This window comes from Telopea speciosissima, chromosome 2, assembly GCF_018873765.1.
Source record: "Telopea speciosissima isolate NSW1024214 ecotype Mountain lineage chromosome 2, Tspe_v1, whole genome shotgun sequence".
NCBI classification, from domain to species: Eukaryota; Viridiplantae; Streptophyta; class Magnoliopsida; order Proteales; family Proteaceae; genus Telopea; species Telopea speciosissima.
The window spans coordinates 15,673,897-15,688,183 of record NC_057917.1 but is presented as its reverse complement, the minus strand read 5'-3'; the positions used below and the strand labels follow the sequence as shown (position 1 = coordinate 15,688,183).

Genomic DNA, 14,287 nt, shown 5'->3' with positions numbered 1-14,287 from the left:
GTGATTTCAAGAATTGGGCATGAGACCACCCATAAAATCGCCCTGCCTCTAGAACCTTATACATAAAAGGTTTGTGGGATACCTTTTTGGAGATATTTTCCTTTACTTATTTAACCCTGTTCTCCCTCTTTATTTAGGTTTAAAATTCCCATCTTGTGACGTGTTAATCGTGATGACAACTCATAACATCGAAACATAACATATATTGTGAGTGGGTTTGGTTGTTTGAGCTTGTTACTAATATTTGCATTATGTATCATGCTATTAGTATAATTTATTAAGCATGTTTGTGCATTTGCATACTTTATTAAATGATTGATATGATGATGTTGTGGTTGCTTTCCATTTTTTATCGGGTTACGGTGTCGGTGAATGCCAGTACTGGAGCCCCAGATTATATATATAATATCTTTGATTGAATTTCATATTGAACTGTATGTGTCGTAACGTGCTGGTACCCGGGTGCTAAACTAAATGAAAAGTTGATGCGCTCGGAATACCTCTCAAGACGATAGGACTTGCATGTAGTATATCTGCGGCTAGGACTTTGCACCCTTATACTACAACCCTTGCCAACAGGGGTTTAGGTGTTGGATAACCAGAGCCTGGATTCTGTGGTGTGGGAAAGAGCCAGTCATGGTAGTGATAGTTATCAAGGGGTCTGTCACTGGGAAGTTTTGGTGGCTTTGTCCAGCGTAGGCCCCCAAGTGACAATTGAGATTTCATTGTGGTGATGATAGAAGTGACCCACAGTGTTACCCGAATTGTCACAGTAGCATATACCTTTGATTTAGTTGTGATGATAGGTGGAAAATTTATTTAACATATGCATGCATCATTAGACTATGTGATCTGTGTGTTTGTGCATCCCCATCCCCTGACTGGCTCAGTGGAGCTAACCCCCTCGTGTACACACATTTTAGATTATGATGCAGGTGGCAGAGGAGCACCATGATCGATGTCCTCGAAATGATGTTGCCTATAGGGCATATTGATGGTTGGGACTTGGTCTCTTTTCTGATTATTTTAGGGCTTAAAGCCCATATATAAACATTTACTGTTATACCCTTATTGATAGCTATTAGATGGTCATGGGAAATGTATTAATTATAGTATTTATCATTTAGCCTTTGAACATCTTGTAACTATTTGATTTTATACGCTTCCGCAAAACTATTGATCTTTTGGAATGTAATATTTCCTTTTCACACTCTGATATTATATTACTTTAATATTGATTATGACTGTGCGTTAGGACACTGTGTCAGTGATCTGGGCAGCTTAGTAGGATGACACGCGTCATCCTAGTCATCCCTTATAATGTATTATATTCATTATGGTGATGAATGGAAGTAACCCACAGTGCTTCCCAAATTGTCACAGTAGCATATACCTCTGACTTAGTTGTGTGGTAGGTGGAAAAATGAAATTAACATGTGTATCCATCATTGGACTATATGAATTGTGTGTTTGTGCATCCCCATCCCCTCACTGGCTCAGTGGAGCTAACCCCCTCGTGTACACACTTTTTAGATTATGGTGCAGGTACGGAGGAGCCAGAAGCTGTGTTTGAGGAACATGGCGATGGGTGTCCTTGTGACGATTGCGCCAACGGCGTGAGGATACTTGGGACTTGTTCTCCTTTTGTTATTTTAGGGCTTAAAACCCATATATAAATATTTACTGTTATACCCTTGTTGATAGTTATTAGATGGTCTTGAAAAATATATTAATTACAGTATTTATCATTTAGCCTGTGAACATCTTGTAACTATTTGATTTTATACGCTTCCGTAAAATTATTGATCTTTTGGAATGTAATATTCTCTTTTCGTACTCTGATATTATATAGTTTTAATATTGGTTATGACTGTGCGTTAGGACACTGTGTCACTGATCCTGGTAGCTTAATGGGATGACACTCGTCGTCCTAGTCACCCCTTATATTATATTATATCCCTTATCTAGGATAGGGGCATGGCAGAATGGTATCAGAGCAATGATGCTCTGCACCAACCACAGTCTCGCGGACTCTTGATTTACTCTCTACAATTAGGTTCTAAACAAAAAAATCTTCAAGAAAATAAATGATTGTGTGCAGACATAGGAGAAGACTGATTGTGGTGAAACAAGAACTTAAAAGATAATAAGCAACATAAAACTTAGGACTTGAACCATAGGCTGTTAAGCTACAACTATGTAATTCCTTGGTTGAGTCTTAAATAGGTCATAGATGGGCGATTATATGTTATAATTCATAAACAATAATGAATCAATTATAACTAAGCACAATTATCAATAATGATTTAAACAAGAGAGAATTAAGCAAAAACATAGAGATATATATAAGATTAATTACAAATATCCAATTGTTTCAAATATTCTTGGAAGGCAACCATATCCTTCTCATTTCAACATTCATGGTTTCATCCATTCCAACAAAAACATATGACTCCATCCTGCTTAATTAAAAGATATCAATCTAAACACCATAATTATTCCAGATTCTCTGTTTGGGCATAACTGTGCCTTTCCCAACTCAGAATGCAAGATCCCATTTGTTCCAAATCAAAACATTTGATTCTATTTATCTCAGATTAAATATACAAGTCCACCATTTCCAAAAGAGAAAAGAAAAAAAACTACAAGAAAAGTAAAAGAGCTCCACAAATATCTATCCTAAGACAAGAACTAGAAGAACTGATCTGGGATAACTTCAATTTGTTGAGAGAAAGCTGGGCTAGTCATTTGCACCACCGCTACCACCGCGACCAAGAAAGGTGTTGATGTCATCTACCCCTCTCTCGATACCCTCTAGGCGCCGAGTTTGGTCGGAGAGTTGCTTTGTGACCTCATCAAAGCCATCCACCACTCGTAGGTTCAGTCACCTGATGGCCGTCAGAATGTCAGTACCTCCCCTTGATAAAGGAATAGGGGTTCTTTCCCGATGAGCAATAGGTCTTCGCTTCTCCAATAGATACATTAAGAATCCCCACTAACTGTACTACTGTGAAGGCTACAGGGACCCCCTTGACATATGAAGCAACCCGATAATTCTGTGTGCCTGGGTTCTCGGTGTCTAGATTTGCATAGAAATGTCGGATGAGTTTTGGGTAGTATGGTTCAGAAAGGTTGAGAATGTTGGTCTACCGCAATGCCTCGAATCTCTGCTCCACTTTGAAAGCTTTGAGATCATCCAACACTACATCCCGCCCTTCCACTATATTTTTAAAGCGGAAGTAGTCTCGGTAAAGCTCTTGGTCCTCTATCTTTTGGAACCATAGTGGATCTAGGACAATTGGTGCAACTTGTTCAACGCGTGCACATCGTGTTCTTGGAGCCATTAGATACTGTTAACCTAAAACCAAAAGCCAAGATTGATAGCAAATTAGTACCTTGAATGCTAAGGCGTAAGTAGATGATCAATGTAAGATTGTGAAGTTTAAAACCTAGCCTTTGATTCTTTTCCTAAAGCAAATTAAATTATAGCAGGATTCTTATGCTAGAAAATTCTGATTTTTATCAAATTGTGATCTAAGAAGTTAGGAAAAAAAGAAAGGCATGGTCATTATGTGAATGACATGATAAATAATGAAGATTCATGGTCATATAATGCCTAGGACATGATATTTCATACAAAACAGTGGGTTAAAGCAAGAAATGGGTTTATTCAATCATAGAGTATGCCTTGAACTTCAAAGAAATTTTCTAGATTTTGTAGCTGGAAGTTTGAATCTTAAGAAACAAGTAAATATGGTTTGTGACAACTCAGAGAATGTAAGCTAAGTCCTATCTAGTAAAACCGAATCAAATATGGCAAAAGAGAAGAGGAAAATTTGATTAGGTTTTTGTTTTTCCAAAATCCAACCTAAATCCTTGGATTAGATGCCATAGTTGTGTGCAAGCCCTTGTATAGGTTGCTTATGGTGAGAAAATGATTAAGATTTGGTTACAAATAACCTATTATGCAAAAAGGAAGTAAAAACCCAAAGTTTCCAAAACCTGAATCGTGTTTTGGGGTTTCTCCAAGAGAAAGAAATCGATGGGAGAAAAAGAGATCTTACCTGAATGCGATTGGATGTTGTTGAGGAGTAATTTGGAGCACTAAAATCCACCAAGGAGTGAGGAGAGAGCAAGTACGGTCGCAGTTGGAGTTTCTCCAGAGCTTTAGAGTTGTGTTTTAAAAGGAGAAAAATGAGCCTTTAAATCGCAGGCTTTAAATTTACAGAAAAAGGCCCGACGATTTTACATACGGTTTCAGCCCGGGTATAAACCACCTGTAAATCTATGATTAACCGAGGCTGTTTATTATGGTTTCAGTCTCAGGCGGATTTACCTGCGGTTTCATATTTAAGTAAAACCAGGCATAAAACCGCCCAAGCCAGAAAGGGTTTTCTTGCCCTGTCTTGATGAACCAACATATGTTAGGCTTTTATTTCCTTCGTCTGTTGTTTCCCTCGCCCCCCTTGTGACCTATCTTACCCTGATAATTTAAGCTTTATGCTTGGTAAATAAAAGTATAAAAGTGAAATATCTACAAGATGTGGAAATTATATTGTGACAAGAGCATATAAGGGAAATGAGACATGATAACCATAGGAAGATGTTTGGAGTGAAGAGAAATGAATAAAATCAATGCACATTTAAAATCCATGTGAGATCCCTAATGCTTGGATGTGAATAATGAGATCAATGTGAACAACATGTACTTTTGGCTACTTTACATTCCAAGCAATGCCAACCAAGCAAGTTACTAGATGAAAATACCTCAACAAGAAACAAGAATTATTTATCTGAGGAAAAGAGGAAGGATTCTAAGGATTTTATCAATAATCATATATACAAGGGAATATGCTTGAAGATAAGACAATATGATAATTTTCTATGAGATTTTATGGCATGTAAAAGAATTAGATTTGAACTTGGAGAGTTTACCAAAATATTGTGAATTGAAGATTTTACCACAGCCAAAACCTAAACATAATCAAAGTAAAATTCAACTAGACATGTCAAATATAGCAACAATCTCTAAAATGCTTGTAAAGGACTTGAAAATTTATAAAACATACAATAATCAAACAAGGATCCAACAAACTTAGTGCCATCAATCAAATAGGGCTTGCCCAAGCTTTGAGGAAGCATCAAGGCAGAGCTCCACAGCCTGTGAAGGATATGCAAAATATAACATTACCAACAGAGAATTGATTATTATACAAGAAAAGATCTCTACAGCAACAATGGATATGAAAGCATCTCCATGCAGAATGTATCTATCTGAAAGATGATACTAGATGCAGATTTCAAAATTGAACTTACAAGGGGATCCAACTTGTCAATATATGTCTAGTGAGATGTACTCAAGTTTCAATAAATCCAGAAAAACAAATCTCCTAATCAAACCTTTATAGATGATTGTTGTAACCATCAGTTCGAACAGTCTATCTTGCAATCATTTTTGTTATAAGCAACAGTTATCTCTAGGATCAGTTTTTCGAAAATATGAAGAGTCATTCAAAAGTGGAAGGCTTATAATGAAAATGGTGCAAATTATACCACAAAAGTAAGTTCAGATACCTCGTGAATCTTTGGGGTTGACCATTCTCCTGTGAGGGTAAGCTGAGTGACCTCATTACGAGAGGGCAAACATGCAATCATTAAGCTTCCATCTTGAAGACTTTCTTCTTCTGATATGGGATCGATGACAAGATCTTTCCCAAGACATGACTAGGGAAACAAGAAAAATGCAAGTTAAGCAACTGAAAAAGTGGCAAGCACTCGTGAGCATGAACAGAGTTCAATTCTTAGATATTAGACATTAGAAGGTTGGTAAGAATATATTAGATTTGAATAGAGAAATCTTGCTCCCCCCCCCCCCTCCTTTTTTTGTTTTAATCCAATCTTTCAGCACTTCTACAATGTGTCATCAATTTCCAACAGCAAATTAATGTCTTCAAGTTTGTGTGCTCTATACTTAACATGCATCTGTGTCAAGGATGTGGAAAATTAGCACAGTTATCTAAACTGGGGGGACCTGATGTGATGACTTGTGAATAGTTCAGGGACCTTGGTGAAATAGCTCAATGGAAAATAACTTCTCTAGTGAGGTCAGTATCTAATATCTTTTTTTTTTTTTCTAATATTGAAGTAATGCCACATTTTTCAGACAACCTAATCAAAAAGGGCATACCCAGTGCACAAGGCTCCCGCCACTCTTGGTTACAATGTAGCAACCTTTACCGTTACACCAAGGTCCACCCTCTGCAATGGGAAAATAAGTAATGCAACCTTTTCAAACAACCTATTCGACAATAGTAAATAAGTTAGCTGTGTCTGATTACCATCTTATTCAAGTTATACTGACTAGGCAAAGGAGTACTAAGTTGGATGGAAAAGAGAGTTTTAGTGTTGGGATAAGGCTGAGTTGTTGTTGTATGTTTTGTCCACCTCTGTTTAAAGCAATAACATTTTGGTAGGCACTGAAGCAACATTACTGGTGCAAAAGACAAATGGAGAAAAATAAAAGTCACAATGGTGAGGATCGTTTTGCATATTAACTTCGAAATGCACTAAATTAAAACAAATAAAAGGAATGAAAGAAAAAGACAATGAATGGCAAATGGCTATACACATACCACAGAAACTGAGGTAACCAGGTCATACATCATAATCCCCGCATCTGCAAGCGCAAGACTTGCACATGATATCACTACTGGAAGATCACCTGACAAGTGACAAGAATAATATATAGCAAATTAAGATTTTGGAAGGCATAGCTATTGCTTGAATTCTCCTAAAAGATTATAACAACAAAGATCCTCTTAAACAACAGCAATTATTACTCTAGTGCCTTCTCCAGGCATACAATTTGAGGCAAAGAGAAGTCCCAATCCAAATGACAAAAGAACTCGTTTCCCTGCTTGTTCTAATCAATCTGAGCCATAAGACATAACTCCTCCTTTTGGGCCCAGAGGAAGGAGATTTGTGGAAGTATACTTATCCTTAATAACCTTCTCTAATCTACCTTTCTCAACTGCTTTTCTTTTGATCATTTCTAATGAATAACATTTCAATTGCGTTTGCACTTCCTTCCTGTTTCTTGCTTGGAGAGCATGCACATATGCTCTTTAACTTGTATTCTCATCCGCAAGTAACCAGTTCACTTAATTGCATACCTTCCTTTCTCTACGGGTAATATTTTTTCCCTTCCTTTGTTTCATATGACTATCAAATCTAAATTCTGCATTTCACATGATTTGAACATTTTTTTTTAACTAACATTAAGTTAAAAATTTTCGTTTGTGTAGGTTGTGTGCGATTGTGTGTGTGTTTTTCTTAATTAGCAGCAACAAAATTTGTTGGGCAACTGGGACAAATTTAGAGTTGTGTTGTCATTGTTGGCAACATTTGTAGGGTCTCGGTAATATGATTCAAGGTGGCAGACTGAGTTTGGAAAGGTTAGGCAGTGACCGCAGGGCACTAGCTCATGTGGCAGTCAATGTGTACCTGTGCATGTGTGTCCTAGTAAAATGACATTGACACTTCAGTTTTGAGTTTTGATTATAAGGCCTATGGTTGTGTGGTGGCATTGTTATGAAAATAGTAGTGTATGTGGCTCAGATGATATGGTGGACAGAGTCATGCTGTGTAGCTCGGTCAAGCCATACATAGGTGGTCAAGACATCTTGCACAGGCAAGGCTCAAAGCAGCCATCTGGGCCAGCCACGCATCATCCAAAGGCTATGCCTCATTGGCGCATAGTTGTCAAGGCGCTAGGCGATCCAAGGCGTTCGAGGCCCTTCCAAAGCGCTTAGGCCGCGCCTAAGCGGCCTAAATCGTGTTCCAGTATTATTTTTTTAATATATCAGTTATGTGTGAAACAATCAAAACACACATTTGGTTTATATGTTCTTGGAATTGGTCATTTTCAGGTATACCTAGTCTCACATTTGGTTAATACAGTTCTTAGAAAATATGATGTTATCAATTAGTAATTAACCTTGACTGCAGCTTGGCGGCCACAGCTGCAGTCAAGGGTGCTTGTCTCATGTGCAACATAACTATGCTACTAGCAGCATGTCGACCAAGTCCATGCGAGCCAAGGCAAGCCTCATATGAGCATGAATGGAGGCCAATTGATCACGGCAAGGGTTCAAGCTATAGGCCGCACGAAAGGATCGAGTCAGGGGCCGCACATGGGGGCAAGGCCACATGTCGTGTTTGTTTTCAAAAATCGTCTTAAGGTATAAATGGTTCACATTGTGTTCGACCGAATGTCAATATGGAGGATCAATCCTCTTTACTAAGAGTCCTTTTTGTGTCTCATTCCAGTTCCAGAGTTACAATGACCGTTGGATCGGTGTTGTTGATCTCAATGATAAGAAATTGGTCATGAAAGAGGTGGTGGCATTGATCCAAGCGCGACTTTTTTGGTTGGTGGATCGTATGGAATCTCAATGGAGAAGCTACACAGAATCGTTTTTAAGTGCTATTAAGCACATATGCAAAGGTGCGTTTAATGATTCCTTTTAGAGGAATCTGGGCCGTCGCGTACTATTCTAATCTGTCGACTGTAGATAGTGATTCTTGATAGACCCTTTGTGGTCCTCGGACAAGATATATCGACATCACATGGTGCACCAGATGATCCAATGGCCAACATTACAAGCACATTTTGGAAGACAAATCTGACAGATGATGTTTCAGCCGACCGTCCGTGGTGCTTCAAAATGTCACAAGGCTCATTTAAAAGGACAGAATTGCCCCCTGGAAAGAAGCCATTTTGTTGGCTCACTCATTTTAGGTCGAAATTGACCCCGGTTCTTTCCAATATGCTCAGAATTCATGGGAGAACATGAGAGAAGCAATTGTGGATGCTTTTGGTGTTGGAAAACTCGATTTTCATGGTTTTTGCCTAATTGGGACCTTGGTGCTTGGACTTTGCCGTAGTTGATTTTGAGCATCGGAATATCATCGGAGGTTGGGATTACCCGGGCAGTGGTAATCTACGTTTGCAAACTCCTTTTCCCATTGACTAAAGTGTATTTTGATATATGCCTAGTAAGTGTTTGATGTAATGAGGGTTCGAATTTTCATTGCACTCCACATATTGTATGACTCATTGACTTGGGGCTTGATGAGTGTGGGGTTGTAGCCCTAAACAGTGTAGGGACATTATCAGAAGCAAGAGTAGGAGCTCCTGAACTGTTGTAGCAGTTAAATAGTGTTGAGTATAGGGTAATATACGAAGCCCAGGGTTAGGTAATACCCCGTGGATGTAGGCACACTGCCGAACCACATAATTGTTATGTTGTGAGTGTTTATGCTTGTACTTGTGGAATTGGAGTGCTGTGGTTTTTGCAGGATTGGCATGCAACTCCTGGTAGGCCTAGTGATGCAGATTCAACACCAAATTGGGCTTGTTTACCTAGGAATAAGCCTTGGGTTGGGTTCTATACATGTTGAGCCTTTGATCCCATGGGTTTTCAATGTAATAGGCCACTTTAATGGGCCTAAACTATGGGTATTAAGGTTGTATATGGGATTGCTTTTATTAGGACTTAGTTTCTTATACTTAGTTTATTTTTAAGTTGTTTTGGGTTAGTTCAATTGAACCTGTTCTACGTGGATCACTTTAAGTTGCAAGTAATTGTTATTAAGTGTTTTAGTTGGGTTGGATTAGGATTCTATAAGTCCAACCATGTTTTGAGTTTGTTTCCTTTATTATTTCACTTTCGTAGTCAATTTAGAATACCTTATTAGTTAAGGATTGGGTTGGGCCTTTCCTTTTCAATGTTTAAGTCTATTTTTGAGTTTTGTACATAAGGTTGTAAAGGGGGCAAGCATTGTTCACCAATTTTAGAAAAGAAATCTTTGAGTTGTTGTCTCTGCAACTTGTCTTCCTCACGAAGAAAATCTTGTGTTTGATCAAGGTTTGAAGGAATCGGTGTTCGATCTAATTGACACCTTGCGGTGGGAAGCCCGGGTGGGTCATTTGATTACTCTCTACATCCTCTACTACTGTTTTATTGCTTTGGGACTCTGAAATCAAGGTATACCACCAACAATTAAGTGAAAACCTGCAACTAGATCTTCTTCCCTTCTAGAAGGTTGCATGTTACGTGTTTTTCGCTAGAATTCTGCCCAGCCCTATCCAACCGTTAGAAGCTGCTGAAATTTTGATGGAATCATCTCCAAACCCTAAGAGAGACTCGATCCAGGTTTCACTCCTATCCAACCAGCCAATTGTCTGAACTTACACTTTTACCCCTCACTCCTATCTCTACTAGGAAACCTCCATTACTCTAGATTTAACCATCTGATTTAGTTGTAACTTTCAGCATATCTTCTCCTTTACATTATCTACAGTTCTACACTCGACCTAAGTTTTAAGCCCATTCAACCACCTCACTTCCTGTTATTACAATCCCCCTTAATCTGAACCTATCCTTTGATTAAAAGATCCTGTTTTGGTTACTGGTTTGAACAATCAAATCCAGGACTACAATACCTAGCCTCTCTTGGTTGAAGGTGGGAGTGCATGTAAACTGTAATCGGTAAAATTGGACAGCTCCAGCCACTGGTGTACATAGGTGTTTGGTACAAAGACAGTATAGTGTGTACAGTGAGGCAGGTGTTTGAGATTACAGTTTCTGGGAAAAAATATAGTCCACTGATTCACCTCCCCTCTCAGTGGCACCTGGGAATGTCAACATTTGATTCATTAATATAATAATTTGTGAAAATTTACAAGTATATCTAAAGCTTTCCAAACCCCCTAAAAAATGTAACAATAGAACTGATCATAGTTGTCAAGGTGGCAAGGCCACCCAAGGCAGTGGAGGGGCGCCTAAGCGCTTAGGTGACAAGGCGCCTGCCTAGGCGACCAAAGTGCCCAAGTGTTATTTTTTATTTCCCCTCTTTTCTAACATTATTTAGTGTGTTACAAGATGCACCTTATATCATCAAAAATCAACATTAAGCCACATCAAGTCATCAAAAATCAACATTAAGTCACATTAAGTCATCAAAAATCAATACTAAGCCACATCAAGTCATAAAAAATCAACATAGAACTAGAAGACAGTAGAACTAAAGAAGCAACCTATTCGAAAGTTCGAAACAAAACACACTGTTGGTTTATACTGTTCTTGGAATTGGTCATTGTCATGGTATACCTAGTCTCACATTTGATTTATACTGTTCTTAGAAAGTATGATCTTATCTTTAAGCAATTAAACTGCTCTCGATTTAGAGAAATTTTCTTGTTCTCTAAGAATTTTGAGTGGTCAATTGAGTTTATTTTTACATGAGACTTTTTGTATTAGGTAGAGCACAAAACCAGCTTTCCAACAAATCCAAGATAGCTTAAATCTGATTTAGATTGAAGGAGATGTTCCGGTCAAACCTTATTCGGTGTGTGCGAATGCTGTCAAAATCGCTTTGAATATTTTTTTAGATATTAAAACAAATTAATATTTTACCGCTCTTTTGATTTTTAGCAAGTTTACCATATTAAGATTTATGAAATTTTTAGATTTGAGAAAAAATCCAGCATTTAAAAACTCAAATATGCTTGTTTTATTAGGAATATATCTAGGGTTGGGTTATATACACGTTGGGCCTTTGATCCCATGGGTTTCCAAAGTAATAGGTCACTTTTATGGACCTTAAGTATAGGTAATAGGTTTGCATACGGGATTAGCTGTTTTAATTCCTTACTTAGTTTTATTTTTATGTAATTAGTGGTCATGTGATCACTTAAGTGCTCATGTGACACCTTAAGTGGTTATGTGACTATTTAATTGTTATGTAAGTTGGGCTGGAATAGGACTCAAAGTCCAGCCATTTTTGAGTCTATTTCCTTCAATATTTCATTTAGGTTGCCTAATAGGTTAAGGATTGGGTTAGGCCTTTCCTTTTTAGTGTAGGAGTCTATTTTATAGTCTTTTATATAAGGTTGTAACGGGGGCAAGCATTGAACACGAATATTGATTAATGGACAGCTTTTTGCTGGTCTTCTTCTCCAATGAAGATTTTTGTCTTGTGTTTGATCAAGACTGGTGGGATTGATTGGTGTTTGATCCAATTGACACCTTGCGGTGTGAAGCGCGGGTGGTTCGTTCAAGCCCTCTTTGTTCTCCATTGCTGTTACATTCAAGTTCTGATTTTTCAAGGATATTCATTCAAACAAGCTGCTGTCCAAGTACTGCTTCAATAACTAGTAAGTTTGAACCATCCCAGAACCTAGCCTTTCTTCTTCTAATCCTCTAAACAACAAAACCCTAGAATCCCCCGCCTCATCTCTAAACCTTCCTCTACAATCCATTCACTGCCCAGCCCATTCCAACCGTAGGAAATCATTCATATTTGGATCGAGCACTCCCCTCCCTCTATAGGAAACTCGATCCAAGTTGCAGCCCTAACTGACTACTCTAACCCTAGAAACTCCATTTAACCATCTTTCCCAAAACCCAAACCCAAACCACAAAACTTGCTGCCGATTCTGTTTACCAGTCCTAGACATGTCAAAACTTAACAAGACCTTCACTGGAAGACTCCCCTACATCAACTTGACCTAACCCTACCATCAAACCCTAGACCCCATTAAACCCTAACCCTAATTTCAATATCTTTCCATAATTATTCTATTTTTCTTATATATATATATATGGGAGACTTTAAAGACTCACATCCATGGTAAAAGTCAATGCCACACCTTATCAGTTTTTCTATTACCGAATAAAAAAAAAGAAGATGCATAGCAGTAACATAGTTGTCATGACAGTTAGGCGACCCAAGGCGGTGGAGAGGGCAAAAAATTAAGGCGACACCAAGTAGGTGACCAAGGCATCCAAGGCGCCCAAGTCGATCAAAACGTTGGACGCCTAGGCAGTGCCTAGGCGATGCCTTGATAACTATGAGCAGTAATTGAGCTAAAACGACCATACACACATACGTGAGAGAGGGAGGATAAAAGAAAAGAGAGCATCAATATAAGTAGAACTACTTTGTAGAAGTTCAACACAGATGTAAAAGGAAGTGGGACTCATGATGAAGACAAAAGTCTGGTTCTCTTAGCATACCAAACATCATTTTGTCAAAGAAACCTTCATTAATGTGGAAAAGTAATTCTAGAAACTTACTTCCACCAGATTCCAACACCAATGCAAAAACATCCACAGTTGTCTTTGGGAAAGTTTCCAGTATTATAGCACCCTCCAATGCTTTATGAAGCATGGACGAAAATTCTTTGTGGTCTGATCCCTAAACATAGAAATTTCAAATTTTAGAACATAGAGACAAAATCTAAAAACAATGCCATAATCAAAAAATAAGAGTGGAGATTCCTGCATGCCTTCCCACGAACTGGATTGGCAAAAGTCGTATAGCTGACATTACAATTGAGCCTGCCCACATCGCTGTACAGCATTGCTTTTTTACTTTCTCTCGGACCAAATCTGAAACAGAAAAAGACAAAAGACAATATGAAAGAGTGTAAAGCTAATATCCTACATTATAAGGAAAATCTAAGAGCGTATATAGTATAACACATGGGCTATAACAAATGGCATATATGAGGGTACAGGACTCTGGACACCTTACAAGATGTGCCCCATCTACATCTGAAAGGCTCGAATTAACAGGTCAAATGCTGTAGCCATCCAATGTATTTTCTCCTTTGGATGATCAGAATTTATGACAAGAAAACCTATGGGGGGAAAAGAAAGATACACAGGAATATGTTTATCCCATCTAATTGGATAACCTCCCCCCTCCCCCCCTTCCCCCCCCCAAAAAAAAAAGAAGCCTTCTTTCCTTGGAATGGAGATATCCCAAATGAAGACATGAGAGCATTGAATTATTAGCCCCCTTTTTCCTCTATGAGCACCACGCAACACCACATGTAAAAACACCCAAACAATCTGTGAAAAATGGATGTCAAAAAGTACAAGGGGTGAGGGGATAGAGATTTTCTTCTTACAGGAAATTAGCTACACACAACTTGAATCTATGCACATGAAATTTCAGAAATGGAGAAAAGATTGGAAATTTCCATGAGTATAGACAAAGAAGAGAAACAGTTCATCTAGAAAAAATTACAGATGTTACCCAATGAAAATTGACTACAGATCGCACTAGCACTGAAATACTGGCATGAAATTTCATTAGTAGAGTGCTTCCACAATTAGGGAAAATGTAAGACTTTATGTATAAATTGGAGCAACATATTGATTTCCATTTCATTTATGAATAGGGCATTACTTTCTTCTTATACAAGCGGTTTTTG

At 38.2% G+C, this 14,287-nt stretch overlaps 2 protein-coding genes across 3 annotated transcripts in view; both read right to left on the bottom strand.

Annotated features, from left to right (window-relative positions):
- Positions 1-14,287, bottom strand: part of LOC122651644 (exosome complex component RRP41-like) — a 28,771-nt gene that overhangs the window by 11,240 nt on the left and 3,244 nt on the right. Inside the window, exons 3-7 of one of the 2 annotated variants that reach the window (XM_043845126.1) lie at positions 13,355-13,457; positions 13,143-13,263; positions 6,633-6,721; positions 5,575-5,724; positions 5,123-5,161 (exon numbers count right to left, since the gene is read on the bottom strand). In XM_043845126.1, the coding sequence (XP_043701061.1) occupies positions 5,123-5,161; positions 5,575-5,724; positions 6,633-6,721; positions 13,143-13,263; positions 13,355-13,457 (502 nt within the window). Of the gene's footprint in view, positions 1-5,104; positions 5,162-5,574; positions 5,725-6,632; positions 6,722-13,142; positions 13,264-13,354; positions 13,458-14,287 lie in introns of those variants that run through there. The other variant, XM_043845125.1, reaches the window with a different exon arrangement.
- LOC122651643 (receptor-like serine/threonine-protein kinase NCRK) overlaps positions 14,128-14,287 on the bottom strand; it is a 30,898-nt gene continuing 30,738 nt past the window's right edge. The window contains exon 14 of the mRNA XM_043845119.1: positions 14,128-14,141. The gene's annotated coding sequence lies outside the window, so the exon portion shown is untranslated. The remainder of the gene's footprint in view (positions 14,142-14,287) is intronic.